The sequence below is a fragment of the Pelophylax lessonae genome (genome assembly GCF_965119305.1).
Source record: "Pelophylax lessonae genome assembly, chromosome: 3".
Taxonomy (NCBI): Eukaryota; Metazoa; Chordata; class Amphibia; order Anura; family Ranidae; genus Pelophylax; species Pelophylax lessonae.
This window is the reverse complement of record NC_138770.1, coordinates 490,521,867-490,546,105: the sequence shown is the minus strand read 5'-3', so window position 1 is coordinate 490,546,105 and position 24,239 is coordinate 490,521,867. Positions and strand designations below refer to the sequence as shown.

The 24,239-nt window shown below is 44.1% G+C and overlaps 1 protein-coding gene across 6 annotated transcripts in view; it reads right to left on the bottom strand.

Moving 5' to 3' along the window:
- Positions 1–24,239, bottom strand: part of MAP4K3 (mitogen-activated protein kinase kinase kinase kinase 3) — an 883,599-nt gene that overhangs the window by 384,010 nt on the left and 475,350 nt on the right. For 3 of the 6 annotated variants that reach the window (XM_082251934.1, XM_082251933.1, XM_082251936.1), the window contains 2 exons: positions 10,319–10,377; positions 9,237–9,299 (listed from right to left, as the gene is read on the bottom strand). In XM_082251934.1, coding sequence (XP_082108060.1) covers positions 9,237–9,299; positions 10,319–10,377 — 122 coding nt within the window. The remainder of the gene's footprint in view (positions 1–9,236; positions 9,300–10,318; positions 10,378–24,239) is intronic. The other 3 variants (XM_082251935.1, XM_082251937.1, XM_082251938.1) reach the window with 1 other exon arrangement.

Below are 24,239 nucleotides of genomic sequence, written 5' to 3'. Positions count from 1 at the left end.
AAATGTTGTGGTGTTGATAAAATAGATGCACGAGGGCGGGGGAAAGATATGCAATTAGCTACGTCGCAAAATGAATCCCGGTGGATTTATGAGTTGGAGAGCCTGACCCCCCCTGGGTTTGAACATTGATATGGATATTAATGGTTTTATATCAAATGCCTAAATAATCTAAAAGTGGGGGACCTCCCACAACAAAGTTGTCAATATCCTCCCTTAGGAGTTTTTATTTCTCCGACCTGTCATTTGTTTAAATTGTGAATGGTGGATTTTGAGGAATGCACATTTTTCTCCCATGACCCATTTAATATTGTTTACTCCTTGTTCCGTTCATAATACATTTTTAATGATTTTAATTGGAGGCATATTTACTAATTTTAACCACTTTACTACCAGTCACGTAACCTCTACGTCGGCTGACTTTGAGTGGTTATACCGGGATGATGCCTCTAGCTAGAGGCATCATCCCGGTACCGTTGTTTGAAGCCGACGGTCGGCTTTCCGTCGGTAACGATCGATGCGGCTCGGGAGCCGCTCGATCGTTACCCGGGGGGGCGGGAGGGGACGTCCCCCCCCTCCCGCCGCCTTCCGCGGCTTTGCTCGGGGCTCCCGTCCCACCGGGAGCCCCGAGCACCCAGCCGGCACGTCCGCCGGCTGGATGGAGTCCCGATGAATGCCGGAAACGGCATCGATCGGGTCTCCGATGACGTAACTCGGAGGCGGCGTCCATGACGTCACGTCCGGGTTACTGTGCTGCAAAAGGCGGCAGATTTTAAAAACGGCTGTATGCAAAAATGCCGTTTTCGGCGTTTTGCATACAGGGAAGTGTAGTGGAGGGGTCTAGGGTCTTTTAGACCCTCGATCCCTCCATAAAGTGTACCTGTCACGACATATTGCTGTCACCAGGGATGTTTACATTGCTTGTGACAACAATAAAAGTGATCAGATTTTTTTTTTTTTAAAAACCTGTAATAAAGTTTAAAAAAAAAGAAAAAATAAATAGGAAAAAAAAAAAAAAAAAAATTTAGCCGTCCCCGTCACCGTTAGCTCGCGCACAAAAAAAAACGTATACGCAAGTCGAGCCGCAAATGAAATCGCTGTTCAAACCACACATGTGAGGTATCGCCGCGATCGCCAGAGCGTGGGCAATAATTAAAAAAAAAGAGCTACACTCTAACTCTAAACTGGTAACCGTTAAATAAATTTAAAGCGTCGCAGATTGAGATCTCTATTGACCGTAGTTTGTCGCCATCCCACGGGGGGGCGCAATTTTAAACCGTAACATGTTTGGTATCTATTTACTCGGCGTGACATCATCTTTCACAATATACAAAAAAAATGGGCTAACTTTACTGTTTAGTATTTTTTAAATGCAGTGAAATGTGATTTTTCAAATTTTTTCCAAAAAAAATGGCGTTTTAAAGACCGCTGCGCAAATACCGCGTGACAAAAAATTTTGCAATGACCGACATTTTATTCTCCAGAGTCTTTGCTAAAAAAATATATATAATGTTTGGGGGTTCTAAGTAGTTTTCTAGGAAAAAATACTGGTTTTAACTTGTGAACAAAAAGTGTCCGAAATAGGGCTGGGGCTAAAGTGGTTAAATGATTCGTTTTTTAATATTAATAAAGAGTCTTTCGAACACATACTTACATTTTCAGAATATTAACAGAATATATATTTTCAGTACTCTATGTAATCTTTCACCTTCACTAGAAATATTAACACCATTTATAAATATGCTACTAATAATGCACAAGGGTTTGTGTAATATATATATATATATATATATATATATATATATATATATATATATATATATTCAGTGGACACTGCACAGGGAAGTGGGTTTTTTCTAGTAAAATTAAACTCAATCATATTTAATTTAATACATTGCCATTTTTTAGCAATTAATATAATTGTCACTAGAAGCACCAACTTTTCACATGCTTCCCTTTGGAAAATGTTTTGTAATAGCCTTACGTTCATTATAGTGTTTGATATATTCATCATGTTCGATATTTATAATAATTTTTCATACATAAATTTTTGGTACATTTAACTCTAATTTATGTAACAACAGATTGTTTGTATAGTTCATGTGTCTCTATTGTAACTAATGATAACCGCATATCCAGGTGATTTAGATATTTTGTGAATGGACATTCCCTCTTTGTAAATATACGACCTGCAGCCAATAGGAGGTAACCAGTTCGTTCATATAGTAGTAAGTACCGGGTACGTGCATTCCAATATCTGAAGACGTCACACGTTGATGAGGAAACACATCATTTTGGAACGCATGTAAATCACGTGACTGGGGGATGGAAGTAGCAATTGAAAGGCACGCTGGCTGTTTGCTCGGTGTTTCCTTGTTTTTTTACTCGGTATACACTTTGTGGGTGTATATACCTTTCCCTGCAGTTTAGTTGTACTGTGCCATTTCCTCTGGATTCTTTTTTATGGAATTTGTAACGATTGTATGGAATTTAAAAAAAAAAACTTTTTTTCAATAAACCTTTTACAACGGAGTTCACTATGAGGATTTTGTATTCCTTTTCCTTGTACATTCATATCTGCTGAGTTCTCTGGGGCATATGGAAGAAGGAGAGGAGTCACAAGTGGATCCAGGAGTCACAGATATTCCCTGGTGGAGGAGACCACCCAAGTCTGGTTGATCCCCTTTGTCGTAAGACAAGAGAGGATCCTTTTTATCTGGTGAGTTTTCCCATATCCCCTGGCCTCCACTTCCTGCATGAGATAGACGTTCAGCCTTCTTTTCCTGGGACTTACACATTATTTGATAATCCTTGGTGGAAATCCAAATCTTTTTGGACTTGACAGAGTCATTGGACTACCCCACTTTGTGCAACATTATAATATCACCATCACGTTGTTGGTATATTGCACAGTTTTGTGTCATTGTTTATTACAACCCTTCTAGGGTACACATACATACCTTCTTAATTGCACCTGATGTTTCAATACATATATACGTTTTCTTTCACTGTTGATCATCAGATATTCCACTATTGTGCACAACTTTTTCATTTATTGTGGGATAGCTCACATCTTTAAAATATAATATATATTTTCTTATTATTTATGAGACTAACTCACCATCCACTGCCAAATTAAAACACATTATATTCCTATCCATTTTGTACCATAGGAGTTATCCGAGGCTTTTTTTCACTCATATTCTGCTTATTGGCTAGCAAGCGCAGACCCGTGGGGGTAGGTATTTTTCACCTCTCTCCCCCATTTTTCTATCAAACTAGTATCTGTAGCAGGAGGGGGGGGCTAGCAGCTGCTCACAAATTTTGTTATCACTATTGTCATATCTATTATTTTTTATTTATATTCAACCTACACAGGCGGTCCCCAACACGGGTAAATATCTCTGGTACAACAAAACAGATGCCTATGAAACCGTTAGCGTTGACCGGCACGACACGCCGCCAACGTTTGGCAATAAGAAGCTGAAGACTGGAGAAATAGTTGCCTGACAAAGGCAAAATGATGGCACTGCGATGACGTGACGAGAAAGATATGTGCCTAATGAGTACAGTTCATATTACCTCTACTGTTATGGTACGCACGGAAGGTGGGAAAGAAATCGTGAAGCCACAAGTAGTAATAACACTATGGGAGGTGTCACAGAGCAGGCGAAGTAATGACATTCTACCCAGCAATGAGGAAACAGCAAAAGAAGTGCTACAAGAAGATCTTCAGACAACTTCTTTAGCAATGCTTGAGGAATGTCTACATTCTGCTAAAAAAAGTGACAAGCCTGTGATTCATTCTGAATTAATTGGAAAGTTGCCAAACGTATCTTTGTGAAACACCAAACACCATCAATGGCTGTGAATTACGCTGAGCATCGTGCTGTTGGGGTTGCCAATCCGGACTGGTCGTCACTTCATGGACTACATCCCACCAACCGAGAAAAAGTCAGCACCTACAAGGATGTGCGTGGTTTTTTGCTCGAAGCGAGATAACAGGAGAAGGAAAATCATAAAGGAAACCAGGTTCTATCGTCCCGATTGTGACGTCGGACTTTGTGCAGTCCCATGTTTCTTAAACCAATATGCAGGGTCTAGTATTACAGTGCTAAGTAATAATGCACCCTTGTTTGGACGAATTTCAGTGCTTTTGGTTTGATTACATTAATAAATAAAATGTATTATTATATTATAATTTATGATTTCGTGTTTCAAACTTTATCATACCCAGGATGTCTACAAGACTCTTGTATGGACAGATTTAAGCGAGTTATTCCTAAGAATTACAGGCCTAAAATATAAAACAACAGATTTCCATGCAAAACAATGTACTGCTTTGACATTCAAAAATACTGACATAATCAGACAGCTAGGGAGGTTAATAAAGTCATCCAGGGTAGCCCCAAACAAGTGATCGCCTTGAAAGGGCAGATCAATGAGAGCTTTCCTAGAGGCTTGGTCTGCAGACCAATTCTTAAGCCACAGCACGTGCCTAATCACCACCGTTGAAAGTTTGGACAGCACAGGAGCTGTATCCAAAGCTGCATCACAAATAGACTGCAGCCCATGGACCAACTGGTTCGCTAAATCAACATAAGAAGTGGGCACCAGCTCATTCCCCAGGCCCTGGTGCAAATGCTTGGCCCATTCAGTTAGGGTCTGAGACACCAGGGCTGAGGCAAAGACTGGCCACAATGCCACGGCAGCATCCAGCTCAGAATCTAATGAGACAGACTGAGCAGGGGAGGGGGGGGGGGGGGGGAACGCTTCCGCCTGGGCCTTTGCCCACGCGCCACTTCCACCCGGGACACTAAGGACTGCAGGACTGCCGTCAGTGCAACCATAGAAAGCTGGGGTTTCGAGGGATCTGCCACCTACATGAGGAGGCCACTGGAGGAGATGTAACCCTGAGGCTCCATAAGGAACAGAAGACCTTGCAGTACAAAAACCATCTTTTGACACAACTAAAAGGATCCCCTCAAGGCTCAGGGTACCTATCAGCAAAAAGAGAGATAACAGGGACCTCCAAAGAGTCACCCTACCGACCAGAGGAAAGCCGAGAATTCAAACCCAGCATCATTATGGACGCTATCCCTGTTCATATGTCCCAGACACAGGAGGAGAAAACTAAGGAGGAAGAGGAGGAGCTTCGGCATTCCCATGAGGCTTCGGTTGTCTCCAGCATCTCCCAGACTATGGAAAAATGACCCCAGTGACATTATCCAGCTACACAAACATGGCCGCCAACCGGAGACCAGCCAGGCTAAAGGAAAATGGCCACCATCAGCTGAAACCAACACTGAAGAGAGGGGTTATATACCAGCTGAGGATGGCACATGGGGTGTTTTTTGTTCTGCCTAGTCCTACTCCTGGAGGAGGCAATATAACCAACTAGTTATGATTTATGGAGCGCTGTGTCCATCGATGAACGAAAGAGAAAACAGCATAAACTTGTAAACATCCTCAGTGGAGATGGGGAGAAGATAGATAATATACTTTGCTCTCGTCTAGCTTCTGTAATGAAGGGGGTTAAAAATAAGGAAAAATCCTAAAGGGAGGGAGTTGGATAGCATACTTGCTGATATCCATCTTCATGACCATTGGGTTACAGTGCCACCTGGAGAAGAAAGCTAGGTACAAAACAAAACCTCTTTATTAAAATTTACTCCCAATTTTTCCAAGGGAGGGGGGTCCTGATGACAAAACACGTCAATGCAGGGCAGAAGTGATGTCAACACACTAGCCAGAAGTGACATAGCCCAGATGGAATGGTGAGACGCGAGTAAGGCTAACCATAAGGTTTAGCATATTACTGTCCACTTACATATATGGAAGGATATTGGTTTTAATATTTTTGTGAGTGAGCCATTTTTTCCTTCAAGTGGATGGTTCTTTAAAGGAGAAGCTGGTCTGAAGGAATTTAATTAGTGCATTTTTTGCTGGTCAGTAAAATGAGAGGCAAATTATATTTGTGAGTGTCGTGACTGTTGGGAAAGAGATAGTGGAGTGGAAATCGCAGTGACAAGCGATCTTTTTGGATTGCCTTCTGGATTGCATTTTATTAAGATTATCTAATTAACACATGGGACACTATCATGTTTTTTGAATGAACATCACAGTGGTGGAGATTTTATTTTAATTTTTCACATTTACTGGGTGATATAACATTTGAAGTGTTTATTTCAAAATAGGTGGAGCACTGCTTATAAGTTTCATTTACTCTTTGGGTTTAAGGTTATATTATACATATGTATAGTGGCAGCTCACTAATTGATATTGTGATAGACTGAATAATTTTTGAGTGTGGGGCATTATGGTTGTTTTGAACTGTATTTCATTATGAGCAACGCTTCCACAACAAGGTGAAAGTAATTCCAGGAACAAGAATGACTCTGTTGTGCCCGAGGCCTCCAGCAGAGATCCACAGCCATTTCTGGAGGATTAAATCCTTTGTAGGGGTACAGAGAAGCTACAGAGGCCCCTCCATGGCAATGCCAGAGTCTTTAGAAGGCAGAAAACTGTCTCCCTTTAGCTCCAGTGCAAAGGAGTGACTTATCCTTGAGCTACGAAAGTCATGCTGTCCTTCCTAAAACAGAAGAGGGGAGCAGAGATACTGAGCAAGCAGCCAAGGGGACACCAAGCAGGGAATACTCTCAGCCCCAGAACAGCATTTTTTGCCTGAACTGCTACTGCTCTGCAGACAGAGGACCTGGAAATCAGAAGTGGCACATGTTCAGAATAAAAAAAAATATAATATCAATAAACTTTTCAATTGTCATACAAATATATAGTTAAAATTAAATCTTTATTATTTTGTGTAAATAACAGGTGAATTTCTACCAGTAACAGGCTGTGTCCCTCCCCTCCAGCCTGTATCTTAGAATAGGAGGAAGGTGAAGCCTCCATTAATATACTGTACATGTAATATCCTGCTCAATTGTGTATAGCTGGTTAGTGGGCATGGAGGAGGAGGGACGGAGTGGTCTCTCATTTACCACTGTGTATACGTCCACATGTGTGAAACTAAAGTCACACGGGCTGCTCAGATGTGATAGGAAGGAAATGCTCAGTAGAAAAAGTCGCTGTGCAGAGTTGCCACCACAGCTGCAAAATCCCTAGCTGAATTGGGGACATGGACAGAAGGGGGAAGACAGGCAACAGCAGAATCAATCAGGTTTTTTGCAGAATATAGAAAATTAATCTTATAATGACTGAGTATGAACAGCATATAATACAGCATTTATTGATAGTTTTTTTATGATGTGGATTTAGCGACACTTTAAGGTTTATCATAAATGCACCAATGCTCATTTAAAAGGGCGACAACGTTATCCGGCAGAAGATTAAGGCTTCAGAGACTGCCCTTTCACAAACTTCCATCATTCTCCTACACTCTTTATGCGGTTCAATTTTGACAGTGCATACCCAGTCGGTTTAGTCCTAGCATAGCCCCCATTAGTGCAAATTGTCAGTAGGGCTCTGGTATTGTTAGATTAAATTTCATTACTGCTCATTATTGCATTCTTGGTAGCGCTGCTACTATTTATGATAGTCTGGGTGTCCAGTGGCATTTATGTCTTGCCTTCACCATTAGACATTCTGTGTGTTGACCTGTGTCACCATGAGTGCCACTTTGTTTGACTTTTAACAACTTCCCGCAAACCGACGTACCTGTACGTCGGCTTGAGGAAGTGGTTGTACCGGGGTGATGCCTGCAGCTAGAGGCCCCTTTGGCCGCTCTGCTTGGGTCTTTCGACCAACCGGGAGACCCGAGCGACTAGCTGGCACAATTGATGGCTGGTCAAAGTCCCGAACGAAGCCGAATTTGGCTTTGATCGGGTCTCTGATGAAGTCACGATGTCACTTCCGGTTTACTCTGCTGTCAACGGCGCCGATTTCAAAAAGCTGTCAGTATTCAAAAATGCCGATTTCAGCGTTTTGAATACTTTGAAGTGCAGTGAAGGGGTCTGGGGTCTTTTAGATCCCTCCATAAAGAGTACCTGTCACTACCTATTACTGTCACAAGGGATGTTTACATTTCTTGTGACAGTAATAAAAGTGATCAGATTTTTCTTTTTTAAAGGAACGGTTCGCGCACAAAAGAAAACACACGAAAGTCATGCCCGCAAATGTAAAATGGTTTTCAAATCAAACATGTGAGGAATTGCCGTGAGCCCCAGAGTGAGAGCAATAATTCTAGCAAAAGACCTCCTCTGCAACTGGTCAAATATTTTAAAGTGTCGCCTATTGAGATTTTTAAGTTCTGTAATTTGTCGTCATTCCACGAGTGTACGCAATTTTAAACCGTAACATGTTAGGTATCTATTTACTCAGAGTGACAACATCTTTCACAAAAAAAAATTGGGCTAACTTTACTGTTTAGTTGTTTTTATATTCTGCGAAGTGTATTTTTTCCCATAAAATTGTGTTTCAAAGACCGCTGCGAAAATAATGTGTGACATAAAATATTGCAGGGGCTTGCAAGGACCGCCATTTTATTCTCCAGAGTCTTTCTGCTGAACCGGCCTAGATTCAAACCATCTATGGCTGGCCTTAATGATTGTGATTAGACCCCTTTCAGGGGTGATATGCAAAAGAAATATGATATGATTGCAAAAGAAATCATGTCCAAAGACTCAAATTGTGCAATGCAAGCTCTGTTACTGCTACAATAAAGGCAACGCAAGAAAACAAAACCTTTGGCAGAGAGCAACATGAATGTGTGTTGCTTGTAGATTGAGAGGGACAGATTCCAAGCTGAACAACCATGGCTGATGAGCACGACTCAGACTACCGCCTAGAGCAATATCAACTTTAAAGGCCAAGTTAATCTTAATTTATCTGTTGAAAAAATGTCAATTCACAAAGCAAAAACAGTGGCACAGAAACAACCTGCTGCCTGCTCACTAGAAAATCCTGCATACTCTTTAAAACTAGTGTAATGAGTGCAGCCTCTATTAAACTTTTTTTTTTTTTTTTAAATAAAATAAATACAGTTGACACAAACGACTGCAGTTCCTTTAAGAAAATGTTGGCCTCTTTCACTTAGCTCTTAGAAGATCTCCTCTGTATATTCTAAGCACTGTATATAATATTGCCAATACATACTGTACAGACAGAACTGTACTGTGTATATGTCTTGAAATATTAAACAAAAAAAAAAAAAAACATTGCTTTGCAAGCTAAGAAAAGAGGACACAAAGTTAAAGTTGACAAAGTAAAGGAGAATATACCAGATTAGATCTTGCAGTGTAGTATATTTCTTCTGTACTGTCCAAAAAATCGTCCCTGTTGAGCTGTTTAGCAGACAGATACCGAAGTTATTTACAATAAGATTGAAAGCCGCAAATACACAACAGGGAATATCACTCACAAGCTGTAAAAGAGAACAAAAGCAGGCAGCTGGCTGGCTAACAGCACAAGGCTGACACTCACAATGGGCATGCTTGTCTTATAGTTGACTGTCTATAGTAAGTGTAAATCATTACAAAATACAAAAGTATTTTGTTAGTGGATTCAACAATCGAAGCTGCTAGTGAAAAAACTGCAGATACTCTCATATTAATCATAACCAAACAGCTATTTAATGTGAGCACTTCAAACCGATTTTGGTACCCATACACGATGTCTTATGACCTTTTCATTAATAAAGATCACACCATTAGAAAACCCATTTGTACCAAATGAGCCCATCCACCACTCAACAAAGTTTATCATCTAATTATAATAACCATTGCTAGGTGCAACTTTTATTGAAAGAAGAAAAAAGGAAATTATTCAATTTATCTACAACTCATCTGATCGAAATCCAGCCCACTGGTGTTGATTCAATAATCATTTTTCCATATACATTCGGACTGATTGATGCATGACTATAGTGGAGGCTTTCAGAATGTGTGACAATTTGACTACACGTATGGGTACCTTCATGCGGAAACACATAACTTGTTGAAATGGACTAAAAAGTTAGTTTAACTTAAAAAGCATTAGTAAAAAAAAAAAAAAAAAAGCAATCTGTCTGACCTTCTTAATTTTTTGCCACATGCAGGATCTTTATAGAGAACAAAAAAGGGAAAAGCAGTTTTAAGACGGCTAATAAAAAAAAAAAAAAAATGTGCTAATAATAGATTACTGCATAGTGTTTTTAAGTGAAGCTTTTAGAGCTTTTTCGCACAAATGAAAGCTACACAGCCTACAGTTAAAGTACAGCAACAATATAAACCTGGAAGGTGACAATGATTTGGTGGGTCTCTGTGGTGTTAGAATACAAGTCAGTCATTGAAGTTGAGGTAACTAATAATCTCAGACTACTCACCAACTCATGATGTGGCTCAGTTTCTTTCCTCATTGGTGGATCAAACTTTACCTGTCCAACTACAAAAAAGGGAAAATATTAAGGAAAATGTCAATAATTTTAATTCAATTGCTCCATTATATGTGCACATTTCTTGAAAAAGCAATTATCAATGTCAGGGATTTCTTGTAAAAGTATAGAACTATTTTATTTGAACCAGAACAAATTAGTAAAACATACTGTAAAGAAAAAACGACCGATATTCACAAATAATTCTAAACTTTGCTAAGCTTATTGAGCTTGGATCAGTGACAACTAGCCGGCGGAACACAGTAGTCAATGCCTCCGGATTGAACATATGTTTGCAAGGTTTAAACATCAGAAATGTGTGTTTACCAATTTTGTTACAACAGTAAGCTAAGCATAGTGAAGAATATCAAGCAAAACATATAATAGATATGGAAAAGCCCATAGTACAGTGTGTTAATGAGCTCTTAAAGACTCGCTTTAAGCTTTGCCCTATTGTATTGAATAGCTTGGGTTTCTCTTATGAGATTTTACAAAGCATCAAAAATCACTATATGCAGAATAAAGAAGACATTTGTACATTAATTCTTGTCTGATCAGATAGTTTGAAATGTAGATCATGACTTGACACACAAAAGTGCAGTGACACATTTCTTGCTGGAAAACTCAGTCCTGAAGCTTGAAAACAAAGGTCTCAAAGCAGACATTTTGCCCTGGGAGTCCTTGGTCATTCTTTAAATGTTGATTTGTAAATATGGGGTATTTTATACTCACAATAAAATCCCTTTTCTAAAGTCAATTAAGGGACACATGATTCTTACACAACTGGGTTATACTGCTGCCTATAGGAGGATTGGAAACTAGATGACCAAAACTGTAGGCTCAATTCCCTTATCCAACATGTTTAGCTGGTAGCAAGCAATACCAAGACCAATGGCTTAAAAGCACAAGAATTGTGGGATAGTTGTGCGTCAATGGATTACAGAAAAATAAAATTTTTGTAAGAACTTACCGTAAAATTATTTTCTCTGAGTCCTCTGACAGAAGCAGCCCTTCCAAGTTTCATCACAATTGGGTAATGGCGCCCTCTGCAGGAGCAGGCTCTGTAGTGAAACTTCATTAAAAAAACTTTCACTAGACACACCTTTAGGGGCTGTCCCTTCAGACATTACCCCTAGACACATAGAGCTTACTAATCAGTTTTGTAGCAAGCAGTACAGGAAGACAACCAACCCCAAAATAGAGGGGTAGGGGCTGCGTCTGTCAGAGGACTCAGAGAAAAGAATGTTACGGTAAGTTCTTACAAAAATTCTATTTTCTCTATGTCCTCTGACAGACGCAGTCCTTCCAAGTTTCATCACAATTGGGATGTCCCAAAGCAGTGCAGGTGTGAAGGGTGGGATAAGACGCAACCAACAAAATGGCAATGTGTCAACAAGGCCAGAAAAAAAAAACGTAGCCAACAGAGCAACAGAAGCTCAACCAACAGGAGCTAACTCCAGAACAAAAATTCACCCCAAGAAGAGAAAAGCATGTCTCTTCAACAAACAGCAGCATGTAAAACTTTGCGGCCAAAGGAAGCATCCAAGGTCACCGCTTTGCACACCTGAGCCACAGATGCCTGATGGCGAAAAGACCAAGAGGCACTCATAGCTCTAGTGGAATGTGCCCTAACAAAGAAAGGAGGCACCTGACCCTTTTGTGAATAGGCCTGAACAATAGTCTGTCTGATCCATTTGGAAATGGTTGCAGTGGACGCTGCCAAACCCTTCCGAGGTTCCTCAGGAAGGACAAACAGGGAATCAGACTTCTGAAAAGATTCCGTGGCCGACAGGTAAACCCTGATCGCCCGAACCACATCCAATGAATGCAAGGCAAATTCCTTGGGATGCTTAGGCTTTGCACAAAGCGAAGGCAACAAGATATCCTCATTGAGGTGGAAGGCAGACATCACCTTAGGGAGAAAAGACCCCTATCCCTATGAACGACCAGATAAGGCGAATGGCAGGACAGAGCCACCAATTCAGACACTCTGCACGCAGAGGTGATAGCCACCAGAAAAGCAACTTTCTGGGACAACAAAGGCAGAGAGATGTCTCTGATATTTTCAAAGAGTGGTTGTTGCAAAACGGATAAAACCATATTCAAATCCCACGGAGGCAAAAGGAGCCCTCCGCAGAGGAACCAGATGACACACCCCTTGAATAAAGGTGCATATCAGAGAAGTAGTCGCCAAGGGACGCTGGAAGAAAATGGCCAAGGCCAACACCTGACCTTTAATCGTGCCCAACGCCAAACGCTGTTCCACACCTTTCTGCAAGAAAGCCAACACCCTTGCCACCGAAAAGGAGCGGCGATGCAACCCTTGTGACTCACACCAGGCAATATACGCCTTCCAGGTACGATGATAAATCTTCCTGGAGGTAGCCTGCAGAGCTCTCAGCAAGGTAGGAATTACAGCATTGGAGAGACCTCATAGTTACATAGTAGGTGAGGTTGAATAAAGACAATAGTCCATTCAGTTCAACCTATGTAGGTGTGTGTGGCTGTAATCATCTCACATAGCCCTGAATGTCCTGATCCTTGAGATGTACGTCTAAGAGTCTTTTGAAAGCCACCATACTTCCCGCAGAATCTACCTCTTGTGGTAGAGAACCCCCCACGTTGCCTGAAGTTAAAATGCTTCTCCTCTAATCGCACTGTATGCCCTCTTGTCCTCATGCAATCCCTTCGACTGAACAGCTTTTTTTCTAAGCTGAGATCCCCATTGAGATATTTATAAATTGCTATCATGCCCCCCCTCAGGCGTCTCTTCTCCAGGGAGAATAAATCAAGTGATTGCAGACGCTCTTCATAATTAAGGTCCTCCAATCCCAAAATCAGTTTAGTTGCCCTTCTCTGGACTCTCTCCAGCTCCAACACATCCCCGCTGAGGACTGGCGACCAGAACTGGACCGAATACTCCAGATGTGGTCGGACCAGAGTTTTATAAAGTGGAAGGATTATAGTCTTATCCCTGGAATACATCCCTTTCTTTATACATGCTAATATTCTGCTGGCTTTGGCAGCTGCCGCTTGACATTGCATGCTGTTGCCTAATCTATCATCAACCAAGACTCCCAGTTCCTTCTCCATTTTTGATTCCCCCAAGGGTTCCCCTCCTAACGTGTATTGTGTTTTTATGTTTTTAGTCCCCAAGTGCAAAACCTTACACTTCTCCACATTAAACCTCATTTGCCATGTTATTGCCCACTCAGTTATTTTGTCCAGGTCATTCTGTAGGATATCTGCTTCATGCTGTACAGTTATTGCCCTGGCCAATTTTGTGCCATCTGCAAAAACTGAAACGAACTACTGATCCCGACCTCAATGCTGTTTATGAATAAATTGAACAAGGTTGGTCCCCAGGACTGAGCCCTGGGGCACCCCGCTTACTACCTCAGACCAGTCTGAGTATGTGCTGTTTATTACCACCCTTTGGACACGCCCTTTTAACCAGTTCCGTATCCAAGAGCAAACCCTGCTGTCGATACCTGCAGACCTTATTTTATAAATTAAGCGCTTGTGGGGAACTGTATCAAATGCCTTAGCGAAATCCAAGTACACCACATCTACTGGTCTTCCCCTATCTTGCTCACAGCTCACCTCCTCGTAAAATGTTAAGAGATTGGTTTGACAAGAACGCCCATTTGTAAACCCGTGCTGATTACTGCTGATGATGTTGTTGTCTTTAGCAAACTCTACGATATAGTCCCTTATCATCCCCTCCAGAAGTTTACATACTATCAATGTCAAACTGACAGGCCTACAATTTCCCGGGATATGCCTCTGCCCCTTTTTGAATATCGGAATCACGTTAGCTTTCCTCCAATCCCCTGGTACATTTCCTGTCCTAATACTGTCAGCAAAGATCAGGAACAGTGGTCTAGATATAACCTTACTGAGTTCCTTGAGTACAATCGGATGTACGCCATCCGTGCCTGGTGATTTGTTTGTGTTAAGTTTATCCAGCCTTTCCCTGATTTCACCCTCTGTTAGCCATAGTGGCAAGTCCTGTGTATTACTACTAACCATATAGTCATGGTCAGTGTACCCTTCCTTTTCCTGTGTAAAGACTGACGAGAAAAAAGCATTCAGCACGGTTGCTTTTTCAGTGTCCTCTGTAACCATCCTCCCATCATCGTTAATTATGTGCGCAATATGCTCAGACCTAGTTTTTTTGCTGTTGATATATTTAAATAATTTCTTTGGGTTTTTTTTTACTATCCTCTGCTATTTGTCTCTCAAAGTTGATTTTAGCCATCTTGATTTCGTGTTTACTTTTCTTATTTGAAAGGGGTGGAGGGAATGGCACTGTCTAGTATCTAAAATGAGTAATGGCCAATAATAAATATATAAAAATTATGAATGATATATGACCGTGTATGAGAGAGAGATAAATATGTTAAAAATCCTAGATGGTATAAAACAATATATAAAAGAGAAATAAAGAACTGTATAAAAAATATATATGCACTGGTAAATGTATAAAATATATAAAATGTGGATCAAATATATGAGAATCAAAAGTGCTAGGTGCATAAATGTGTAATAAATATAAGTATGGGCTCAATAAAAACATACACAAAATGCTATACCCATACATATGTAAACATCAAATCCAAGAGAGACACGCAGTCACAAATAAAGTGCATAAAGACCCACAGATAAGTGAAAAAATCTCATGAACTAAAGTGACAAGTGCATATAATATAAACTCATATACTGAAAAGTGACAAGTGCAATCAACACAAGAAAGTAGATACGGAAGTGCTAATTGTGTTAAATACCAAAAAATGGTATTGGAATATACAAATGCAAATAAGTGGCATTTATCAAAAAATGGTGGTGGTATAAAAGAAAAAGAAAAAATCAAAAGAAGTCCAATAGTGCACAGGTGATGAAGTGACTAAAAATATCCAAAAAATGTTTAAGCAGGTGTCAGGCTTTATATCAACAAGGTGCAATAGGTGACCCCGTGGTGGGCAGTGAGGTGCTCGGTGACCCCTTCGGTAAATAGCACAGTCACCGGAAGTACCCACCCCACACAGGGGTACAGAATGGGTATAAGTGGCGCTCCAGTGGTAGATTCTAATCTCCTCTATCGGTCCAGGGATTGGACATCTATGGGGTGTCTAGACAGGAGCAATCTTAAGTGAAGCTGGGGTCAGATGATGTCCTGATGATAGGGGTAAATACTCCCGGTGTCCGCAGGGAATCGATATTGCAGGTGTTCAAATATTGAAAAGAAGGCACAATAGTGTAATATTGCCGATAATCAGGTTTATTACACATGAAATACAGGATTAAGGGTACTCACATTCACGTGGTAACAACCAAGCGTTGTGAACTAGCGCGTGGAACGCAATGCGGTCCACAGCTCAGTACAGGAACCGGAAGTGATGCGACACGCCATGTTCGTTTCATAATCATACGTCCTCAGCAGCGGTGGTTCACTTCCGATGTACTCCCTTTTATGTACCTTTTAGGTTACCAGGCAACAGGAAATCAAAACAGGATTGGGGTAGAAGGGTACTCTTACCCCCTGTGAGACCCTTGACCATCTCATCCAAGGAGTCCTCAAAAAGACGTTCCCCAAATAGGGGAGATCAGACACAGTCTTCATAGAGGCATGGTCTGCCGACCAGCTCTTGAGCCACACCATGCGGCGGAGTGCAATCCCCACTGCAGAAAGTCGCGCGACCAGGGGAGCTTCGTCAAGGGCCGCATCACACAGATATACCATGGCCTGGGCCATTTGGTCCGTGAGCTCAATGAGGGTCGGGGGGACCAACTCAGCCATTGTAGATATACGGCCGGGTGGGAGTCTCGTCCTTCTGAATGGACGTTCCGGAACGTCCTTCAGAAGGAGAGAGATCACGCCGCCGCGGGCACGCGCAGCGGCGCGATCTCGATGTGCCTGTGTCCCTAGGACACAGAGCAACAAGACTCGGCAGGAGGGCCCTGTGATTGGCCCTCCTGATCACATGACCGCTGTGACCAATCACAGCCATCATGTAATGTCAATACAGCCGTTGTAACGGCTTCGATCTCTTCTCCTCCTGACAGATCCTGTCAGTGAGGAGAAGATCAGAGGATCGATTCTGCAGCCGGGGTGATCAGTGAGTATTTCTAATTACTCACTGATCACAGGGGGGGTCTGTGCTGGTAATCAGATGATTGATTACCAGTGCAGCCCTGGGGGGAGGGGATGCCACTAGAGCCACCAGGGATGCCCACCCATGACCACCAGGGATGCCCACCATGGCCACCAGGGATGGCAAACAGGGCTCAGAGAGCCTGCCAGTGGTGCCCCCCTATCAGTGCTGCCCACCAATGCCATCTATCAGTGCTGCCCACCAGTGCCCGTTATTGCCATCTATCAGTGCCGCCCACCAGTGCCCATTATTGCCCACCAGTGCTGCCTATCAGTGCCCATCAGTGCCCCCCATCAGTGCCGATCAGTGCCGCCCATCAGTGCCACCCATCAGTGCCCATCAGTGCCCATCAGTGCCACCCATCAGTGCTGCCTATCAGTGCCCATCAGCGCTGCCTATCAGTGCCCACCAATGCTGCATATCAGTGCTATCTATCAGTGCCACATATCAGTGCCCATCAGTGCTGCATATCAGTGCCACCCCATCAGTGCCACCCCATCAGTGCCACCCCATCAGTGCCACCCCATCAGTGTCTCATCAGTGCTTGTCAGTGCGGCGTCATCAGTGCTCATCAGTGCAGGAAAAAACGTATCTATTTACAAAATTTTATAACCTAAACAAAAAAACTTTTTTTTTTTTTCAAACTTTTCGGTCTTTTTTTATTTGTGCACCAAAAAAGAAAAAACCTGGCGGTGATCAAATACCACCAAAAGAAAGCTCTATTTGTGGGGAAAAAATGGCATAAATTTGGTTTAGGTACAGTGTTGCATGACCGCGCAATTGTCATTCAAAATGCAACAACGCTAAAAGCTGAAAATTGGTCTGGGAAGGAAGGGGGTTTAAGTGCCCAGTATTGAGGTAGTTAAACACCGGGGAGTCCTCCACGGGCACCACCGTGGATTTTTTTAACCTGGAAACAGTGTGGTTTACCTTAGGGGACACTGTCCAGCGATTGGAAACTCCGGTCCGCAAAAGTGTAGCGGCATTGAAAACGCTTAGGCACCGCCAGCACATGCTTAATGCATCACCGCTGTTCGTTCGTGAAACTCCATGGGACATGGGAAAACCTGACCCGACTTCTGGGCTTTGCGGGAGCCGAAGACAACCCGCTTTCCTGATTGGGTGGGCTCATCATCAATATGCAAAGTCTCCCTCACGGAGCGAACAAGTGCTTCAACCACAGCGTGTTCCCGCGCTGCAGCGGAGGAGGACTCATCCTGCTCGCCGTCAGAGTGTGAGGACAGGGATCCCTGGGGTGGGGGGGGGCAGTGTCCGTGGCAACCACATCAGGCTCTGAAACAAAAGACTGAGAGGGCATCGGCCTTTTTTGAATAGGAGCTTGTGACATGACAAGATCAACTTTGGACGCCAAAGCTTCAATGGCTGCAGATAAAGATGCTAGGGAAGGTGATCCGGAGGTCCCGGATGCACACACCAGATGAGTGGGGAAATTGTCATTCTGGGATTCCATTTTGGCAATGATATAAAAAAGGAACGCTGGCCCTTTAAATCCGCAAAGGCGGGCCGCACAGCGATTCTACTGGATTCCCCCTTTAATAAGGAGATAAACTGATCAAAGCAAATGTGTGAGGAAATGCCCCAAAAGACCAAAAAACCCTCTTATTGTGCTCTCCACGCTTCTTTGCAGCAAGTGAAAATGGTAGGAGGAAGTGACCTAACATCACTAAAGGCAGAAGAGCCCTGAGCCACACAAACATGGTACCAATAGAAAGTATAGGGGAAGCACAGGGAAAATGGCTGCCGCCCTCACTATGCGGCTTGCCCACATCCAAGATGGCGCTGTAAACTGGCGCCAAAAGCACACAGCAAGGCAAAAAATGGCTGCTGCCCTTAAACTGATGCAGCCAGGCTGCCCACACCCAATATGGCGGCCGAAAATGGCACCAGCAATCAGGAGCCCAGGGACCCAGGCCACAGCGGGAATCCACCACAGGACACCCCCCAGGACAAGGTAGGAGCCATGCACCCCCCCCCCCCAACAGTGGACGCCGTGAGAGCGCCCCCAGATGGAGCAGGGAGGCAGGATCCATCCTGACCGGCCAGGGGGATAACACAGAGACCGCAGCTCTGACATCCCCAGGAGTGGGCCCACATCACCCCCCTCACAGGATTGTCCCAGGGACAAAGGGGGTAGCATCACTCACCATACCATGGATCGCGATCTCTGCTCCGATACAGCTCGCCTCCCACCCTGACTGGGGGGTGCTGTCAGATAAGAGGGGATGCTGCAACTCAGGGCATTCCAGGTTGATTGCGTCCCGGCGAAGATGGTCACCGCAGGCTCGTCCCCATCCGTCGGGGCACCGTCGTGGCAAGGCCTGGGCGGACCAAAACCTGCACACGCTCGTAGGCCAGGCTAGGGTACCATAAGGATCTAGATTATCCAGTGTCAGGGGACGTAAGAGAAAAAATATTTTGTGGTTACAAAAATCCTGTTTTCTCTATTGTCCACTCAGTTGGGACATTGGGACACAATTCTTAGAAAACTGACATTCAAAAAGCAGTTGAAAAAGAAAGGTGAGCAATGAACGGCTAAAAAGCCAACAAAAAAACAAGCATGGGAATCTTTCAGAGCCATTTTAAACACAGTGTCCAAGACTGGCAAAACCAACATCAGCAAAGTCTGTGATATCCAACTGGTAAAACTGACAGCGGGCAGACCAGATGCTGCAGTTGAAGCTTATTTTGACGGCTTTGCTGCTTGTTATCATTTGCTCCAACTCTATTATCCTTTTGATAATGCATGCATACTGGACAAACCCACTTTGAAACAATCTTGATATGGGATATTAACCCCTGTTGGGGTTAGTGTATGAAGCTGTTTTTGTGTAGATGCTGCTTTCGGAAATTCATCACAATCTATTTGGAACCCTTTGAAAATTAAGGCAATTATGATCACATTTTTGGCTTTATTATATTTAATAAGTTTAAGGTTTAGGGCTGTGCAGTACTTTTAGATTATACTTACTTGTAAACTCACATACTTCATTAGGCAGGAAAGTAGGTAGTCCAATTTTAGAGAGGCTAAGGTACTTATATAGGGAATAAGGTAATTCATTTTTTAATGGGTTAAAGATGGGTGGATTTTGCATTACACATTTTTGTAGTGGGTCATGGGCCCAGAGGGTTTTAAGATGAGCATTCTACCCCACAAATGGTCCATTGCTTCTGGCTGCACCTTGACAGTGATAAGCACTTTGCATTATGCGATACATGTAATTGCATTGATTTATATTTTTAATTTATCTTTTAAACTATTAACTTCGCTAGGTCTGTGTGCTTTCTCTATTTCTTTTATACTGGGCTGGGGGAGCTGTCTATGACAGACATGTTGTCTTCCAGAATCCTTCCTGGTACCACAGGAGAAGTTTATCCAGGTATCCTATCACTGGGATAACCTGAGATTGCAGAGGAGAGGAGCAAAGACTTAGGTCAACACCTTAATGAGCAAGTTCAGAAGAGTACCCAAAAGGGAGGGCCAGAGATTGACAGTTGGAAGATTTAACAGTAAATCAAATGTAGAACTGCTGTGCAGGGAAAAATAGAATTTTTGTAAGAACTTACCGTAAAATTATTTTCTCTGAGTCCTCTGACAGTCGCCGCCTACTCATACAATCTGCACGTCTGGGTATTGGCCTTCTCCACAGGAGTAAGCTAGGCAGAAGATTTTATTAGAATATTCACAAAAACTTTGTATAGACACACCTACAGGGGGCTGTCCCTCTGGTCCAATACCACCAGCTAGCCTCATTCCCAATTCAGTTTGGTAGCAAGCAATATAGAGATCCACAAACCCCAAAAAAGGGGCGGGCGGGTGTCGACTGTCAAAGGACTCAGAGAAAAGAATTTTACAGTAAGTTCTTACAAAATTCTATTTTCTCTTACGTCCTCTGACAGTCGCCACCCACTCATACAATCTGCACATCTGGGACGTCCTAAAGCAGTGTAGATGTGAGGGGTGGGAAAACGCAATCGTCAAAAAAGGCAACGCAGCACCCAGGTCAGAGAAAATAACCTTTTCTGAACCAGAAAGCTAAACACTGGGCAACAAGAAAGCTCAACAGGAGCAAAAACCCAGGAAAACAAACAAAAAAGGGAAAAAAAACCCCAACAGGAGGAGACAGGTCAAAAAACGATCCTGTCCCTGCTAAGGCACTGCCGCACTCAAATCTGTGCGGCCAAAAGAGGCCTCCGCTGATGCCAAGGCATCAAGTTTGTAAAATTTTGTAAAGGTATGCACGGACAACCAGGTCGCCGCTTTGCACACCTGCGTCACCGACGCCTGATGGCGGAAGGCCCAAGACTCAGTCTGGTAGACTGCGCTGTGACAGGGAAAGGCGGAATCCGATCCCTAATTGAGTAGGCCTGCACAATTGTCTGCCTGATCCATTTAGAAATGGTTGCCGCAGACGCAGCTGTACCCTTCCGAGGTCCCTCGGGAAGGACAAGAAGACAATCCGACTTTCTGAAGGATTCAGTAGACGTCAGGTAAACCCTGATCGTCCGCACCACATCCAAGGAATGCAAGGCAAACTCCTTAGGATGCGTAGGCTTCGCACACAGCGAAGGGAAGACAATTTCCTCGTTGAGAAGGAAGTCAGAAACTACCTTCGGAAGAAAGGACTGATGAGGTCGCAAGACCACTTTATCCCTATGAACAACCAGATACGGGGAGCGGCAAAACAAGGCCACCAACCCCGACACTCTGCGAGCAGATGTGATCGCCACCAGAAAGGCAACTTTCCGTGACAGCACCGGCAGAGGAATCTCCCGGATGTTCTCAAAAGGAGGACGTTGCAAAATGGACAGAACCAAATTCAGGTCCCAAGGAGGCAAAGGTGCCCTCCTAGGGGGATGACGCACCCCTTGAATGAAGGTGCGGATCAAGGAATTTGATGCCAAAGGGCGCTGAAAAAGAATGGCCAGTGCAGACAACTGGCCCTTACGAGTGGTCAGCGCAAGACGCTGCTCCACACCAGTTTGCAGGAAAGCCAACACCCTCGCCACCGAAAAGGAGCGTGGATGTATTTAACCTGGACACAGTGTGGTCCACCTTAGGAGCCGCAGTCCAGGGAGAATCCACCGGATCTGCAAAGGGATAACGGTACTGAAACCTCTTGGGCACCACAAAATTACGTTTTAAATGACGCCATTGTTCATTCACGGTATCGTGAAACTCTGCGGGACAAGGAAAAACCTGACCCGATTTTTGGGCTTTGTGGGTCTCAAAGGAAGACCGCTTACCGGACAGGTGGGGCTCATCATCTAAATTTAAAGTGTCCTTAACAGAGCTAATAAGCGCAGACACCGCAGAGCATTCCCGTGTTGATCCGGAGGGAGAATCCTCCTACTCTTCCCCATCCGACTGAGAGGACTGAGACTCTTCAGGGGGTACGCTGTCTGTGGCAACCAAATCTGGCTCTGAATCAGAAGACAGAGCGCATAGGCCTTTTCTTAGAAGCCTGGTCAGACATCAACAAATCCACTTTTGACGCTAAGGTCGCAAGTGCAGCAGTAAGTGAGACTATAGTAGAGGATCCAGGAGTACCTGAACCTTCCATCAGATCTGGGGGGAATTTGCTATCCTGGGACTCCATAATAGCAATCTCAATTTTAAATGACGCTGGCCCTTTAAATCGGTGATTTCCGTGGTCCCCACAGCAAATGCACCGCAATGAAGAGCAAGTCCTGTGCTACAGTAAACTGTAAAAAAAATGAATGCTAGCAGGAATGCAGGCCAGGAAACAAAATAAAATCCCCCCCACAGTGAGCTATACTTGCCCCACGCTGCTGAATCGATCTGCATGGGAATGAAAGAGGAAGTGACCTCACGCCTCTAGAGGCAGACACAGCCTTTGAGCCACAAAAAAATGGTTGCCAATGCAAGTCTATGGGGAAAGCTCTGGAAAAATGGCCGCTGTCCTCATAAGGACATTGTGCCCACACTAAAGATGGCGCCCGATCGGCGCCAACAGCATTGCAGAAAAGGGCTGCTGCCCTCAAAATGAAGCCAGACAGCCTGCCCACACCTAAAATGGCGGCCGCGCGGTTTCGCGCCGATTGCCGCCCCCACACACCATGTACTGTACCCCAAATAGTTGCACAAGTACCTCAGGGACATAGGAGACCCCCGCAACCCCCCATACAGCGGTGGAACCGCCACAGCGCCCCCACAGGGACCGCACCTACAGACATGAGGGGGACATTACAGAACCCATACCGAACTGCCATCCCCATAAAACAGAGGGCCCACATACACACCCCGACAGACAATGTCAGAGACAGAAGGGTACTCACCGGTCCAGCAAAAACGTGGGTACCGCTCTGTGACAGGAAGCCTCCCACTCTGGGTGGTGGTGCCGTCAGCCAAAGGGGACGCTAGCAACTAGGGCTGCGCATCTTCACTTACCTCACGATTCAATGCAATTACGATTATTAGGGTCGCGTTTTGATACGATTCGATTCCGCGATGCATCACGATTACTATGGGGACCCTTTTCTAAAGGGGGATCTATGGGGACCCTTCTCTAAAGGGGGATCTATGGGGACCCTGCTCTAAAGGAGATCTATGGGGAGCCTGGGCCTGCCCTAAAGGGGATCCAGGGCAACTGAGCTCTAAAGGGGGATCTATGAGGACCCTGCTCTAAAGGGGGATCTATGGAATAGATCCCTTTTAGTGCAGGGTCGCCATAGATCCCCCTTTAGAGCAGGCCAGCATCCCCAGAGATCCCCCTTTAGTAGAGCAGGTCCCCCCATAGATCCCCCTTTAGTAGAGCAGGTCCCCTCATAGATCCCCCTATAGAGCAGGCCACATCAGGTTAGAAGAGTTACCTGATGCTAGTTGTAGTACCGTAGGCCCTGGTAAGGAGGAATGCTGGGCTCTGTAGTCCCCCTAGTTGTAGTATAACAGGCTCTGGTAAGGAGGAATGCTGGGCTCTGTAGTCACCCTAGTTGTAGTATAACAGGCTCTGGTAAAGAGGAATGCTGGGCTCTGTACAGAGCTACAGAGCCCAGCATTCCTCCTTACCAGGGCCTACTGTACTACAACTAGGGGGACTACAGAGCCCAGCATTCCTCCTTACCAGGGCCTACTGTACTACAACTAGGGGCACTACAGAGCCCAGCATTCCTCCTTATCAGGGCCTACTGTACTACAACTAGGGGCACTACAGAGCCCAGCATTCCTCTTTACCAGGGCCTGTTATGCTACAACTAGGGGGACTACAGAGTCTGTAGTAGTCCCCCTAGTTGTGGTATAACAGGCCCTGGTATAGAGGAATGCTGGGCTCTGTAGTGCCCCTAGTTGTAGTACAGTAGGCCCTGGTAAGGAGGAATGCTGGGCTCTGTATCTCTGTTCGATGCCCCTATCAATGCATCGATTCTGTGATTATATTCCGCAGGCCTACTAGCAACTCGTGGCGCACCGCAGTTGAGACATCCCAGCGAAGATAGCAACTTCGCAGGCTCGACCCTGAGGTCAGGGACATAGTCTTTTGCGAGGCCTGGGCGTACACATAACCTGCTAATGCTCGATGGCAGGCTAGGATTCCATAAGGCTCTAGAATAACCAGTGCGATTCCCAGCTCCGCAAACGCTGTAGTCATCCGAAGTCCGACTAACTAAGGGCAGGAACAAATAAAAAGCTATATTTTTAAAAGAAAAAACACTTTTCAAGAGAGAAAAAATAAAAAGAAGAA